The sequence below is a fragment of the Geospiza fortis genome, unplaced genomic scaffold (genome assembly GCF_000277835.1).
Source record: "Geospiza fortis unplaced genomic scaffold, GeoFor_1.0 scaffold171, whole genome shotgun sequence".
In the NCBI taxonomy this organism is placed as follows: Eukaryota; Metazoa; Chordata; class Aves; order Passeriformes; family Thraupidae; genus Geospiza; species Geospiza fortis.
The window spans coordinates 6064211-6077675 of NW_005054313.1; the positions used below are offsets into that span (position 1 = coordinate 6064211).

A 13465-nucleotide genomic window follows, 5' to 3' on the forward strand; every position below is an offset into this window, starting at 1 on the left:
GCCGCGGGCGCCGCTTGCGCACGGCCGGGCTGCCCTGGCTGCTGCTTTCGTCGCTGCTCGACTCCTCGGGGCTGGCCTGGGAGGAGAACACTGAAAAGCAACATACAGCCGTGGTTAAAATGCATTGAGTACTGTGGTAAAGAGCAAAATGACTATCAAGATCCGCAATATTTACGTAAAATAGATTTGGTGTTTGAGAACATTGACAAAACGAAATTAAAATTCTAATTATATAGTTTGTGCTGGAAATTATGCAAGGAATGTGTGCTCTTCAAAGTTAAAAATTAATTTTTTAAAATTAAATGATAGAGAATCAAGAAATCATCACTAAAAAGCTGTATGGCACTTCCCCATACCTTATCATTCACTCCTTAAAAAGTGTTTCAGTCAACCCTGCCTCCTAAAGCATCTACATGTACTGCCCCTGCAAATTCTTGTGAAGTAAAAAGACAAAGAATTCTGTTTTCCTTCTCTTGCAGCTATTAAAACTGAAATACTTAATAATGAAAGAGTAATATAAAGGCTTGCTAAAAGAAGGCCTCCTAGAAGACAGACATGGTTTTGTTACATACTCTCAAAAAATTTCATTTTGTGATCTGCATACAACTGCAGAAAAAATTCTGTTACAGTTCCATTAATGTAGCTATTAGAAATATTCAAAATCAATACATAAATTTATTTAAATATGCAATTTTGTTTACTTTTAATATCTACCATATACTGCCTGTTAACATCTTTACCCACCTTTCAAAAAAGCCATTTTCAACCACTACTGCACAGGAAAAAATCCACTCAAGTGCTTTTCTGTTAGTTCTTTCCCAACACTCTTCTATTATCTGACTGAAGTTTTGGTAAACTGGACAAGATTTGTGATAAGAACAAATTCTAACCTTAAAAAAATACCTTTTATAGAATTTTTGCAAGATTATATTTATAATACCATTTATATGTTCATGTTCTAATGGCTCAAAAGCCACATATTCTAACCAGGAAAATAACAACAGAGCTGTAATTTCTTGTTCCCAGTTGTACAAATGTTTGCTGCATATACTGTAAATAGATTTATATAATGCAGTATATAAGTAATTATTATTTAATCTCCCTCCTTTAAAAATGTAACTTTCACGTGCAAGGTAAATCTCAAGGAGAAGTAGCAGTAGGGTGGAAAACTAGCTTTGAAGTATCTACATTCTGTACCTAATTCATAAGTCTGGAATAAATTCAATGGGATCAGTGAAGTCTCTAGACATGACAAAGTGCTCCTGTTTGGACACTAATTTTGCTGCTCACAGTCACCCAATGTTAATGTCCCTCCTAGAAATATGGTTATTCATTCTCTTATCAGACATCATTACTCAGAATGTAAAAATACAAATATAGAAAGTCTGTCCTTGAACAGTTCACAATTAAAAAGTCATTTGTTTGAGCAAAGCCATGCACACACCACTGAACAGACAACAATGCCAAGCAATGCTAGCTGTTATCTATAAAATGCACTACCACTTAAGATTTTCACTTAAAATAAATTACACCTTGATAGAGGTGATTGCATCAAGCCCAGAAAAGATTATCAATTAGCATCTGGAACACTTCTAATTTCTAGGTCCATGGACAAGCAACATGACAGATTATGAAAGACAACTTTCTCCCTTAATAAAAAACTCCATTTTAGTAAATCAGTCAAACCAGACTTAAACAGTGAGTTGGACATGCAGACACTTAAATGAATTTCTATAGCTTAGTAGAGAAGGACACCATTTAGACCCAGTCATTTAGGCAGATGCATACTTCCCAATCCTGGAAAACAAAGGCAAACATTCAGAATGCATTCCTAGAATGCAGAGGTCAGACATTATAGAAAAATATACAGGACAAACTTAGTAAGGAGATGTTTTTCTTGCTCATCTGTGGGGTTTTTTAGGGTTTTTCAACAACCAAAGAAGCTTACACACATGGAATACCAAAGTGGTTAAGGAACAAGAGCTGCTTCTAGCCAAATGGGAAAATTCTTTGATACACACTGGACAGCAAAGAATAGGAAAGGAGAAAAAAAATACAATCAGAAAGAAAAATGCTGTAAGATACTTAAAGCCATTCATAAGCACTTACAGCCAAGTTGTCAACAGCAATTACACTTTCAGGCAAGAATGACACTGCCTTACAGCTGCTGTAAGAATTCAGTACAAAGCTGTGCTCTAATAGTACCAGGATGGAAATGACTACAAATGAAACCAAGTGTGACCACAATAGCAGCCCAAAATTCTAGTTTCTACTGTGATTTTGAAGTGTCAGATCTATACCAGCAATCTGATTAAGTCAGTTGACATTTCTGCGCAGACACAGCTTAGCTACAGTTCACTGTAGCATATGGGTACTTCTGCTGAACTTCATTTATGAAGCAATGTTAAAACATTTCTGTTTGCATAATGAAAGCAATCTAAACAGGAACTGGTTTGCAAAAAGAGGCAGAAAATCCTTGTAGAATGCTTTAGTATCTACATTGGGAAGAATCTGAGGCTCATCCTTTTCTAACACAAAAGAACATTCAACAGGAAGTGGATGGCAAAGATTTCTGTTGCCACTTTTTGTCACCTCTAAAACTTCAGCATTTAAAACACTTGCAAAAGTACTCCTGCCATTTTCTGCAATACTTGATCAGTTGAATGCCCAGCACTAAAGGCCATGCTGAAATCAGCTTATGTTAGAAGGAAGAAATTCTTTTTGCCAGTCACATGTAGGCTTGGAATCCAACAAGAACTATCCATTGAAACAAGCAAGCACACACATTCAAATGTATTACAAACCTTACTGATGTCTGCTCCAAACCTACATGCAAGGTTAACATCTTTTTAAAGAAGCACATAAGACACCGAGAGCTTAGCCAGGTTCTTCAGTGAAGATTGGCTTTCAGCATCTGTCTAGAATATGACTATGACAAGATCAAGTCAGATTGCTATCAAAAATTGTAAGAACACTCCATGCAAGCCTTAAGCAATCAGCTTTGCACAAGCTGATCAAATGTAATCACACCACCTTGAAAAGGAAGACTGCGAGATACATGCTCTTTCACCTCATTTCCCCATCCCCTTACACAATCAGGAATCTTCCACAGCTTCTCCAGCCAATTGACTTTTGTGTACAAAAACACAGGGGGGAAAAAAAAGACACTTTTAGAACTCATCCCTAAAAGAAAAAAAACAAAGTCAACTAAATCTTAACTTAAATTTTTAAGTCAGAAGACTTAAAGATGACAACTTTGTTACAAATCTTCACTGGTTTTAATTAGATGCTAAGTTGTCACTTTCTGTTTCCAATGCAGATACACGAACATTTAATGATGCTGCATCCTACTCTAAGATAAAACAGTATTTTAGGTAAAATCCTGTTTGTATAATAAACTTAATTTGAAAGATAAAAATCAGCAACACAAAGGTGTCATAGAGAACAAAGACAATAGAAGAGATTACAAACAAGCAGCCAAAAAGAATTATAGAGGAAGACTACAGAACTACAGAACAGCAAAAAACCAGGAAGTTTTTGGTTTGGATTTGTTGGGGTTTTGTTTGTGGTTCTTCCTTGGACAAATATTCATCCTCTTCCTCCTGATTATAATGCACTGCTTATTTCAGTCAAGCACTGGCAGTATCTTAAATATATAAATATACACTACATAGCTATGAGGGTGGTACGAAGTTTTTGTAGTCATACTGCTTAGTCCTCATGGCACCAAAAATCCTCTGCCCCACTTGCTAGTCATTTATGCCAACTCTATATAAAGCCCAAAATATTGCCAAGAGAAAACCTACAATTATTCTGTGAACAAAAAGTAATTTTAATTCTCCAAGATATGCTACAAATTAACTTTCCATTTAAAACAGTGAACGATTAATGAAAGAGATTGCTTTCAATTCAAAAATTGCAGACATACACATTTAGACAAAATTGTAGAGAGCACCTAGAGTTTTTCCAGAGACTGCAAATACTTGGATATGCACTCAACAAAACCATTATTTTTTTCTTCTCTCCATAAAAAGTGGGCTCCCTAACCAAAGACTGGGATTGGGTTTTTTCCCTGCTGACATTTTTGCACACAGTTGCTTAGGACTGTATTGCACTTACCAGTTTCTACATGGGAAAATGCATATTGACTGCTAGAGGAGGAACCCATGTTAAAATCCTCTGAACTCTGAGCTTCTTCACCATCAGCTGGAGCTTCCTCCTGACTCTGAGTTTCTTCTGGTTTTGGAGCTTCAAGTGTAACAATGTCAGAATCATCACTAATAGTTCCAATGCAGGACCCATCATCAGGAACTTTTTCTTTATTCTCCTAGGGAAAGGGACAGTGTGAGAATTATTCAGACACAAAAAACATGAAATAATTAAAACAAACAAACAAATAACCAAAAACTGTTGGAACTTCAGGAAAGGAAAAATTTGTGACTCTATTTTAATGCCTTCAAAAATTTTCTTGCCACTGACAGATGGGGCTTAGAGAAGCTTCTGAATAATGTAGTCTGTAATGTAATTTACCTCTGGAACTGTCTGAGCTTCCTCAAAACCAGACAGAGTATTATCTACTGCTGGGATCTCTTCATCATTGCTGCACTGAGCTAGATGAATAAAAAGAGGAAATAAACAAGCAAACAAACATAAGATTAAAAGCAGCAACCATGAATTATGCCCATACACATATAATACTAAAATTCTGTGTCATTATGTCATTTTTTCAGGAGTACAACCATTGATGGTTCCTTCCAAATTATTCTAATTTGGTCTATGACATTACTAGGGAATACTTCTTTTATCAATAACACTTCTATAAACTATCTTACAGCAACACCAGTGCACACTGTTCTATAACACATCTAAAGTGCGGACAAAATGAAAGACATTCTACTTATTTCACATATTTCAGGAAAAAATACTTTTATAAAGTCGATGATTTAATATTTTCCTTAACACTGGTGAAGCAAATACCCTGAGGGGTATACCCAGAGGTCCAAAAAGCACATAAAAATCTACTGAAAATACTAATTTTGTGCCAATGCTACAACAAATATTGACCTATTTCATGAAACTGCTCCTCTTTTAATATCTTACCTTGCACATCAATTGCCTGCTCCTCTTCTTGCAAGGAAACATATTCTTCTGAAACAAACTCATGGTTGTCATTTGTGCTTCCATTTTCCGAGGTCACTGTCTCTATGTCAGAACCCTGAAGGTGAAGAGTTTAAATGGACATTACAGTTACTGGGGTTTCCAACAGTAAAGTAGGAAGAAAGGGTCACAAAGAAAACAGAATATTAGTAATAAAAACAGAAACAGAAAAACTGAGCCTTTAAAACTGAAGATGACTTTGAGCTAAGAAGAGCAAGTGAAATACCAACTAATTAACTAGAGTGAAACAAGTCTTAGTGTGCAGTACTCATGGCCAAGGTTAAAAAAAGTTAGACAAGGACAATTCTAAGGGGGGAAAATGACAGCAATTGAGGCACTAATTAACAACTACACTGAGTATTTTAAATAACTATTTTTATAATCTTTATTAGACCTGTTTATTAAATGGAATTTAGAGAAACAGAGGAGGTTTTGAATATGGGATCTAATTCTTGCTCCCAGGTCCATCTATTGTATGCAAATACACTCACCCTCCCAAAAATAGAACTTTCAAGCATATCAACATGAGCTGCAATAACTACTACTACCAGGAAAAACTATGTATAACTTCACTCCATCTCAACTCCTGTGAGAAATTTTGAAAGGCTGCTTATATAGTACATCTCTGACACCTCAAAAACAAATATTTATACAAACTTTAGATTGGACTTCTGTCTTTAATCCAGAAAGGAGCCTTCATTACTAGTCAGCTGCCAGGCAGCAACAACATCAGAACACAACAGGAGCTGCAAATAAACAACACTAGGAGACTGCAGGGTACTAAAGTCAAGCAATATGCTTGACAATTCCAAATATTTAATCTTTATATTGTAATTTTGGTTTAAAAATACTGATGAGACACCAGTAAGACTATTAGCAAACTAGAAACATGCAAAACATAACTGAAAAAATCCTAAGTCACTCTGATCCATAAATAAGTTGAGCTGTTTTTGTAAACAGAGATAGTTATTTTTGCAACAGCAGGTGTGAAATTACAGTAGCAGCAATACTTCCAGATCAGTTTCCCTGGATGTCTCATTACAGGACTCAAGCAAACATGTATGCTTTTGTTTTTCTGGAGACTGAACTTCAGGAAGATCAGACACCTCAAGAAGAATTTCGTAAGATACATTCTATAATCATGTTACAAAGTTATGTTTCTTTGAAAGGCTTCAAAAATTAACTCCTTTGGTAAACTGTTAAACATTGTGTATCTTTTTTCTTTTTTTAAACACATTGTATCCTTTTCCCTTTCAACTACGTAAATATCACAACTTTGATTTGATGTGTTTTGCAGAAATTCACCTCTCATTTACAAGTCATTTACCATAATCTAAGTGAAATCTCAGGAAAGAAAACACGAAGTTATTTTGGGTTTTTGGGTTGGCTGGGTTTTATAGATAGATATACAGGTTTTTTATGTGACAATTTTCTCTGGTGTGATAGAACCACTACTTTCATTTCTTAAATTGTGAACAACAACAACAACAACAACATTTCAGTTTGCCCAGGCTCCACAAGAAGAAAAACATCAGGAGTATTGCTTAAGACAGATTACAATTTTAGCTAAAAAACTAAGTTAATGGGCTAGCTGAGTACATGGTAACACACACAGGTGGGAATGCATGAGCTCCCTGATCCACTTCATCTGATGCTGGACCTTCATCACTCTTCCATCTCAGCAATAGCAAAGAGGTCAAGAAAAGATATTGTCACCTCCCTACCCTCCTACACAAAATTAGCAAGTCCTTTCTTAGGAGCAGCCCAGCAATGCAGAGCACTCTGACTCTGTCCAAAGCCCACACCCAGTGCAGCACCCACAGCTGCCAGCTCCCTACAGCCAAAGCCTGGCCAACAGCCATTTCCTGCCCCTGACTCACTGCAAAAGGTGTCCACAAACAGATTCCACCGTGTCATCATCAATACAGGTCACAACAGCATGTGAGAAAATCATACTTCAGTGCTCCAAATTTGTCTAACTCACAGTTCTACCCCTGTCCTAAAAATCCAGATCAATTCACTGCAGTGTACAGAAGTCCACATCCCCCCTCCATGGGTAGTAGCTGTGTGCAGGGTACCTGGCCATCTCATCCATTTCTACTTTCTTTATGCTCAGATTCAAAGCTGTCCTACCAGAAGAATGGTAATAATGGCAGCTCCTAAACACCAGTGCTGCCCCATTTTTATTTCGCTGAATCAGGGATGAATGACTGGGAACACAAAATCTCCATGTCACAGAAATCTTTTCTGCTTTGACTAGACAAATCCCAGCCATCCTACAATCTTGTGTTATGTTAACTTATTTAGACAGTATAATTCATTTGCAGTTACAGTGTAAAATAACCATCCCAAGAATGAAAATAAAGTCTGCACTTCACAGCTGAATAACTCAACCGCTGAACTCAACCTCTAAATCCTTTTACTTTTATCTGAACTCTGTGAGTCCAGCAGCCTGTTACACTCCTGTAGCCCACTTGGCCTTGAGGAATGGAGTGCATGAGTTTTCTGTTTCTTTTGGTGACAAGATTCCCAACCTGTCATCCAGCCAAAAACAAGGAAAAGAAGTTTTAGCCATCTCTTAAATACCACTTTTCTGCCAACAGAAATGAAAGCATGGCCCAATATTTATAAACTTCAAACTGTATCACTTGTGACACAAACTGTCAAAACATGAGTGCAATCACAGGTTTGTAATAGCTTGGTTCCAAATTTCCCATTTTCATTATAATCTGCAAAACAGGGGAGTGTGCAATGAAGAAAAGATGAACACTATGCATGATTTTCAGTCATTTTTTCCTACTTTCCTCCTCTGAATGAAACAGCCCAAGCATTGGTCCTTGAATTCTTTTCTGGGGCAGGCAACAAGTAGATGCAGGCAATACTAAGTGTCATTCCAGGAAAACTGTCAATCCATCTGTCCCGAGGATTCTGGCTCAATGGCCTCCTCAGTTTACAAGACAATGCTAAATACATAAGAACTAAACTAAACAAGCAAACCAACCCACCCATCCTACACTCACACATCAGCCAAGACCTGCAGAGATACAGAAATCCTCAGGACTAAATGAGGAAAGGATATTGGATACCCACACTGCCAGGAAAGGCTTCTCAGAGGTTCTGAGCAACCCTTCCACTGTGGGAAGGGAAGATAAAACACTCTTCTTATCTACACTCATGTGTCTGCTGTACCTGAGCAGGTGTTGAAGGCTCTGTGTCAACCAGCACCGTCAGGGCAGTCATATGATCAAACCTAAGGGCTGACCTTGCCATAAGACTCCTGCTCTCCACTGACAGCACTGATTTCATCCACACAATGCAAACTCTGAACCCAACAGCAGATCCAGACACGTGTCCCATGATAGTGCTGGAATATACACTTGTCCCTATCCTAATTTTCTGTAAGGAAGACTATGTAAGGACAGAGGGCTGCACCTGTACAGCCACTGCTGAAATTAGGATCAGATACCTTAGTGGCAGAAAAACTTGGGGAAATCATGGAATCATTCCCTCTGCACAAGATATTTTTCCTGCCCAGTATTCCCAAATTTCTTTGTTTTGGTGAGGGTACAGATTTATCAGGAGGAGAAGAAATATATTAGCAACAACAGACAAGTTACATAGAATGCTAATGTTTTCAGGCAGGGTGGAACAGAAGAATGCATGCCACTAAAATTCTATCAGCTCTTCAAAGTAAAACCTTTGCAGAAAACAAAATTCTTGTAAATATCAAAATCTGTATCAACTATAGTAAAAGTATACACTTTTTAAAATAGTAGTTTCATAATTTACTTCTAAATTGCTCTTCTCTATTCTCTGTTGGTATGCAAGATCCACACAAAACAAGAATTATTAAGCTGAAATAGTATTTTGCTGCTTATAGATGACAGAACTGTACCAATGTGAAACTGGGTACCTCGTGATTGATGACAGTCCAGCCGCAAGACGAATCACTGTCACTGGAATTTTCAGACATTTTCAAAGCACACTGCAGGTAAAAGTAGACTCTTTCAATATGCAAGACACACAATTTCACTGCTCTATTGAAAAATAAATAAACAGAAGAATGGAAATCATGATGTTACAGAAGAATATATCAACACACAAACTGTTATTCTGGAATTGAGGAAAAAAAAAACCAGAAAAAAAGTTGAGAAAGAAAATATATTCTTTTCTACTTATTTCCTACTATCTTTATACTTGGAGTAAATATAGCTTTGCTAGGCACATACTTATTTCAGCCAGCCAAAAAGCTCTTAGACTAGAAACACACACACAAAGCTAGTCAATAAATTAATCATTAAAGTAAAACAATGATGCTATAGACACAAGTTTTAAGACATGAAATAATTTCTGCTTTGTTACATGCACAGAAACTACAGTTTATTCAAGAAAAACAGCATGAGGGTTTTTTTGAGAAGAAACAGATTAGGATCTTTTGGAACTAATTTTCTTCAACTACTGGGCAAAATCAATGTTTCCTGTTTCTTTCACTCCTTCACACTGATTCTGAGGAAAATTGAGAGCACACGGCAACTACAAAAACAAAACGAAAATAACTCAAAGTATAATTTTTTTTTTTTAATAATATTACCAGATGACTGGTAGCCACTTTCAGAAGAGAACTGCAGCTGCCTGTATATCTTTTCTCCTTTTTAACAGGAATTTACCAGGAATACAGAGTATTCATTAACATCATATTCAATCACTTTTTCAAGTCCTGAACTAGCAAAAAGGCTTTATAAAGAAGTTTAAAACAATTTTTGTTCCTTGAAAAAAATATATTGAATTGTCATATAAAATTTACTATGGATTCATCTTGGTGGGAAAAATATTCCAAAAGCAGTTATATTATGAATCAACATAATAAAACAGCCAATGAAGTCATGGTTCAATAAAGCTTTTATCACAGAATTTCAGACACCTGCTTTATTTCCCACTCTGAGTTAATTCCAGTAAGAACACAGAGGAAAGCATCTATGTGTTTAAATTTATTTGCTCTCTATTATCAGTCCTGTCTTCACTCCTGGTTTCTCAACACAGAAATTATATATAAAACTTTGAATGAGAACATCTAAGTACACCAGTGTGGCTAGAAATTGGCGCAACAAAATATAAAACCCCCAATTCCATTTAGGTTTCTCTCAAAGCACAGTAAACATGTGTCTCATATCTCTGCATTATGGTAGTTACTGCATGTTTTTCTAAGATAAAACTATTTTCTCATCAACTCCTACTAATATATTTACAGTTCCTCTGTTAAAAAAAAGGCAATGTTGACAATCACAACAACAGTTTAAGCACAAATATTCACTAACAATCAACTTAGGTATGAAACTTAGAGAGAAACTGAATTTCTGGGTTTTTATAAAGCCCTACTTTAAATATGGTTGTCATTTTCCTGTAGATATTTTTGTTCCTCCATTAGTGCTTTTCCTGGAATCTCAACCAGGGTATGTCAGGTTGGGAGGGGGTGGGAAGAAATCTATTTTGGTTTGAGTTGTTTGGGTTTTTTTAAATCACACTGCATAAAAGGATCAATTTTTTTTTAATTGTGATTTATTTTTAAATTATACTTCTTCAATCATCAAAATAACAAATGCCCAAATGGCTAAGATGAAGTTCAGAGCTGACATGTGACAACGACATCTGCTTGCTGTCATTAATTACTCTAAATTTGACTGGGCATCCAGGAGCAGCAGCATTCCTTTCACAGGAAGGGAACTCCCAGCACCAGTACTCGTCACCTGGCAGAAATATCACTGGCTGCCTTGCAAAATCTGAATTCTTAAAAGACAACCTCAGGGCACCAGTACAGTTTGATACCAGTGCATCTACAGATTTTGAAATCCCAAATTGTCACAGCAGACTCTGTGCTGGACATTGCAACATCTCTCTTCCTCCAGCTAACTCAGCATTTCACCCTGGGCCTGGTGAACACAACAGAGACACCATCCTGCTCTCCCTGTCCTGCCAAAAACACAATGACAGGTAACTGCAGAAGCACAAAGGCATCTTCTGCTCTGAACATACAACCGTGGCTTTGGGCTCCACATAAACACCTGTCTTCCCATCCCACACAAAAGTTTCAGGATCTCCCTGGGTACCAACATCATCAAAACACATTAAATAAACAAACAGAGAAACAAGCAGACAAACAATCATCATTTCCTATTGCTTGCTTGTCTTGATAAATGGCCTTGAGTTAGAAGTTATTTATTTATATTCAACCAGAATACTACACCAAAAGTGCTCATTTACCTGCATACAGGTGACAAACCACCAAAACAGAAAATATTTTATATTAGTATTTTAATTAATAATTTTAAATATTAAATATTTTAATATTAAGAAAAATAATGGATTTTTTAAAAGAATAATCAGAAGAACACTAAGGTTTATGCTTAGAACTGCTAAATTTAGCCAAGTTACAATAGATAGATAGCTCGGCATCAGACTGAAGAGCATCTCTAGGCTAAATGCATTCCTACAGGTATATTCAGCAAACATACACAGGTAAAACAGTTACCAAATTTAAAACACTTTATTACTCAGATCTAAAAGATCAAAAAGACCTATAAGCTTTAATAAAAAAATTACCTTGGTACAGTGTTCCTAAACTTCAATCATCAGCTAAACAGCTTATTTCTGTAACAGATTAATAAAATGCACATAATCATAACTCAATCCAAGGTCAAATTCAATCCCTTAAGTACACTGAAAAACAGAAGACTAATTTGAACCCACTCACAAATTCTTCTCCAGTTTGCTTCTCCAGCAAATGACAAAGACCAACTAAGAACCAATATGTTTCTCCAGCCAGCCTAAAGGGGCTGGAAATGCTGCCACTGTCTTCCTGAAAGCAACTTTTTAAAAAAGATAGCTTTGAGCAGGAATTAAAAAGACATAAAGCCTTCAAACTTCCTAATGAATCAAGATGACACGAATGGGCTCTAGTCCAGTAACAGCAGGGATAACTGGAGGATACACTAGGGTGGTACAGGTCTCCTGTACACCAGGCCAAGCCAGAAGGAAAGACTGGGGAAAAACCCAACCAAAACCAATCCCGTGGTGCATTGGTTTTGTATGCTCACTGTGTATCTTCATTGCCACTTCTGGCATCACCTTCTTAATTTCTGTGTGGACAAATTAAATATCCATTATGCTCAGAGTGCAATTTGTATGCATTTTGGGAAGGGGAGCAGGAACTCAGAAGTATTAACTATTTTCCTATCCTTAGTGAAATGTAAACCAGAAGCACAAGGTGGAAAAGCTTACAACCATATGCATTGTTGATAACACAATACCAAGTTATCCCAAATATGTATATAAAAATAAATCTGAGATACCACATCCTATTTATCTACTGTGAAGTAAAATAAATACCAGTCTTAAACAGAAGGACCACTCCAGTCTAAATAAACCCTTAAGGTCAATCATATTAAAAAAAGATTTCCTAGACTAAAAAAATAACCTTCAATAAGTATTGACAAAGATGAGTAATGGGCACCAAGAGGAATATGAATGTGTTCTACAGAGTTTGCTGTGTTGTCATTCCAAGTAAAAACTCTCCGTTCTCTTCTACAGTTGATTCTTTGTTGCACAACAGAAATAAAAAGAGGTTCAGCGTGTGACAGTGGTCACAAGGGTTTTTGGGTGAAGGAAGAGACAAGATCCTTGACTCCATGATCAGAAGGCTTGATTTATTATTTTATGATATATATATACTACATTATAACTATACTACAAAGAAAAAGCAGGAGAGCTTTTCAGAAGCTTGCTAAGCTAAGAATAGAAAAGTAAAGAATGAATAACAAACGCCACTCTCTCGGACTGTGTCCGAGAGAGCTCCGTTCTGGACTGGCCATTATTTCTAAACATCCAAGCTGGGCCAACCCAGACGGACCTGTTGCATTCCACAGCAGCAGATAACCTATTGTTCACACTTGTTTCTGAGGCCACAGCTTCTCAGAAGGAAAAAATCCTAAAGAAAGGATTTTAGTGAAAAGGATGTCTGTGACATCAGTGCTATTAAACTTCTCGTGGAAGTTTATTATTTCTACTAAGTGGTAATTTCTTCCCCTAAGTAACATTCTTCGCTTAGAATATATTTAGCAACCCATTCTGAATATAGAATATTTCCTTGTTATGAAGGAAAGCCAGACTCCCGCAAGGCTGGGCATTCCCTGCTCAGTCCCTACCCCCTGTACGGCGCAGGTGTTCCTGGAGCGCACCTGAAGCGGAGCGTGGCTCGGCGCCAGCGCAGTTAAAGCGCCAGCGCAGTGTTTATGAAACACAGAACCTTGCATCA

The 13465-nt window shown here is 36.9% G+C and overlaps 1 protein-coding gene across 3 annotated transcripts in view; it reads right to left on the reverse strand.

The window, feature by feature from the left end:
- The window catches only part of CCPG1 (cell cycle progression 1), a 20723-nt gene extending 8901 nt beyond the window's left edge, over positions 1-11822 (reverse strand). For 2 of the 3 annotated variants that reach the window (XM_031055868.1, XM_031055866.1), the window contains exons 1-6: positions 11755-11771; positions 9071-9194; positions 5101-5215; positions 4531-4610; positions 4120-4327; positions 35-90 (exon numbers count right to left, since the gene is read on the reverse strand). In XM_031055868.1, coding sequence (XP_030911728.1) covers positions 35-90; positions 4120-4327; positions 4531-4610; positions 5101-5215; positions 9071-9130 — 519 coding nt within the window. In that variant the 5' untranslated portion in view covers positions 9131-9194; positions 11755-11771. Of the gene's footprint in view, positions 1-34; positions 91-4119; positions 4328-4530; positions 4611-5100; positions 5216-9070; positions 9195-11754 lie in introns of all 3 variants that reach the window. The other variant, XM_031055867.1, reaches the window with a different exon arrangement.
- Between the last annotated feature and the right edge of the window lie 1643 nt (positions 11823-13465).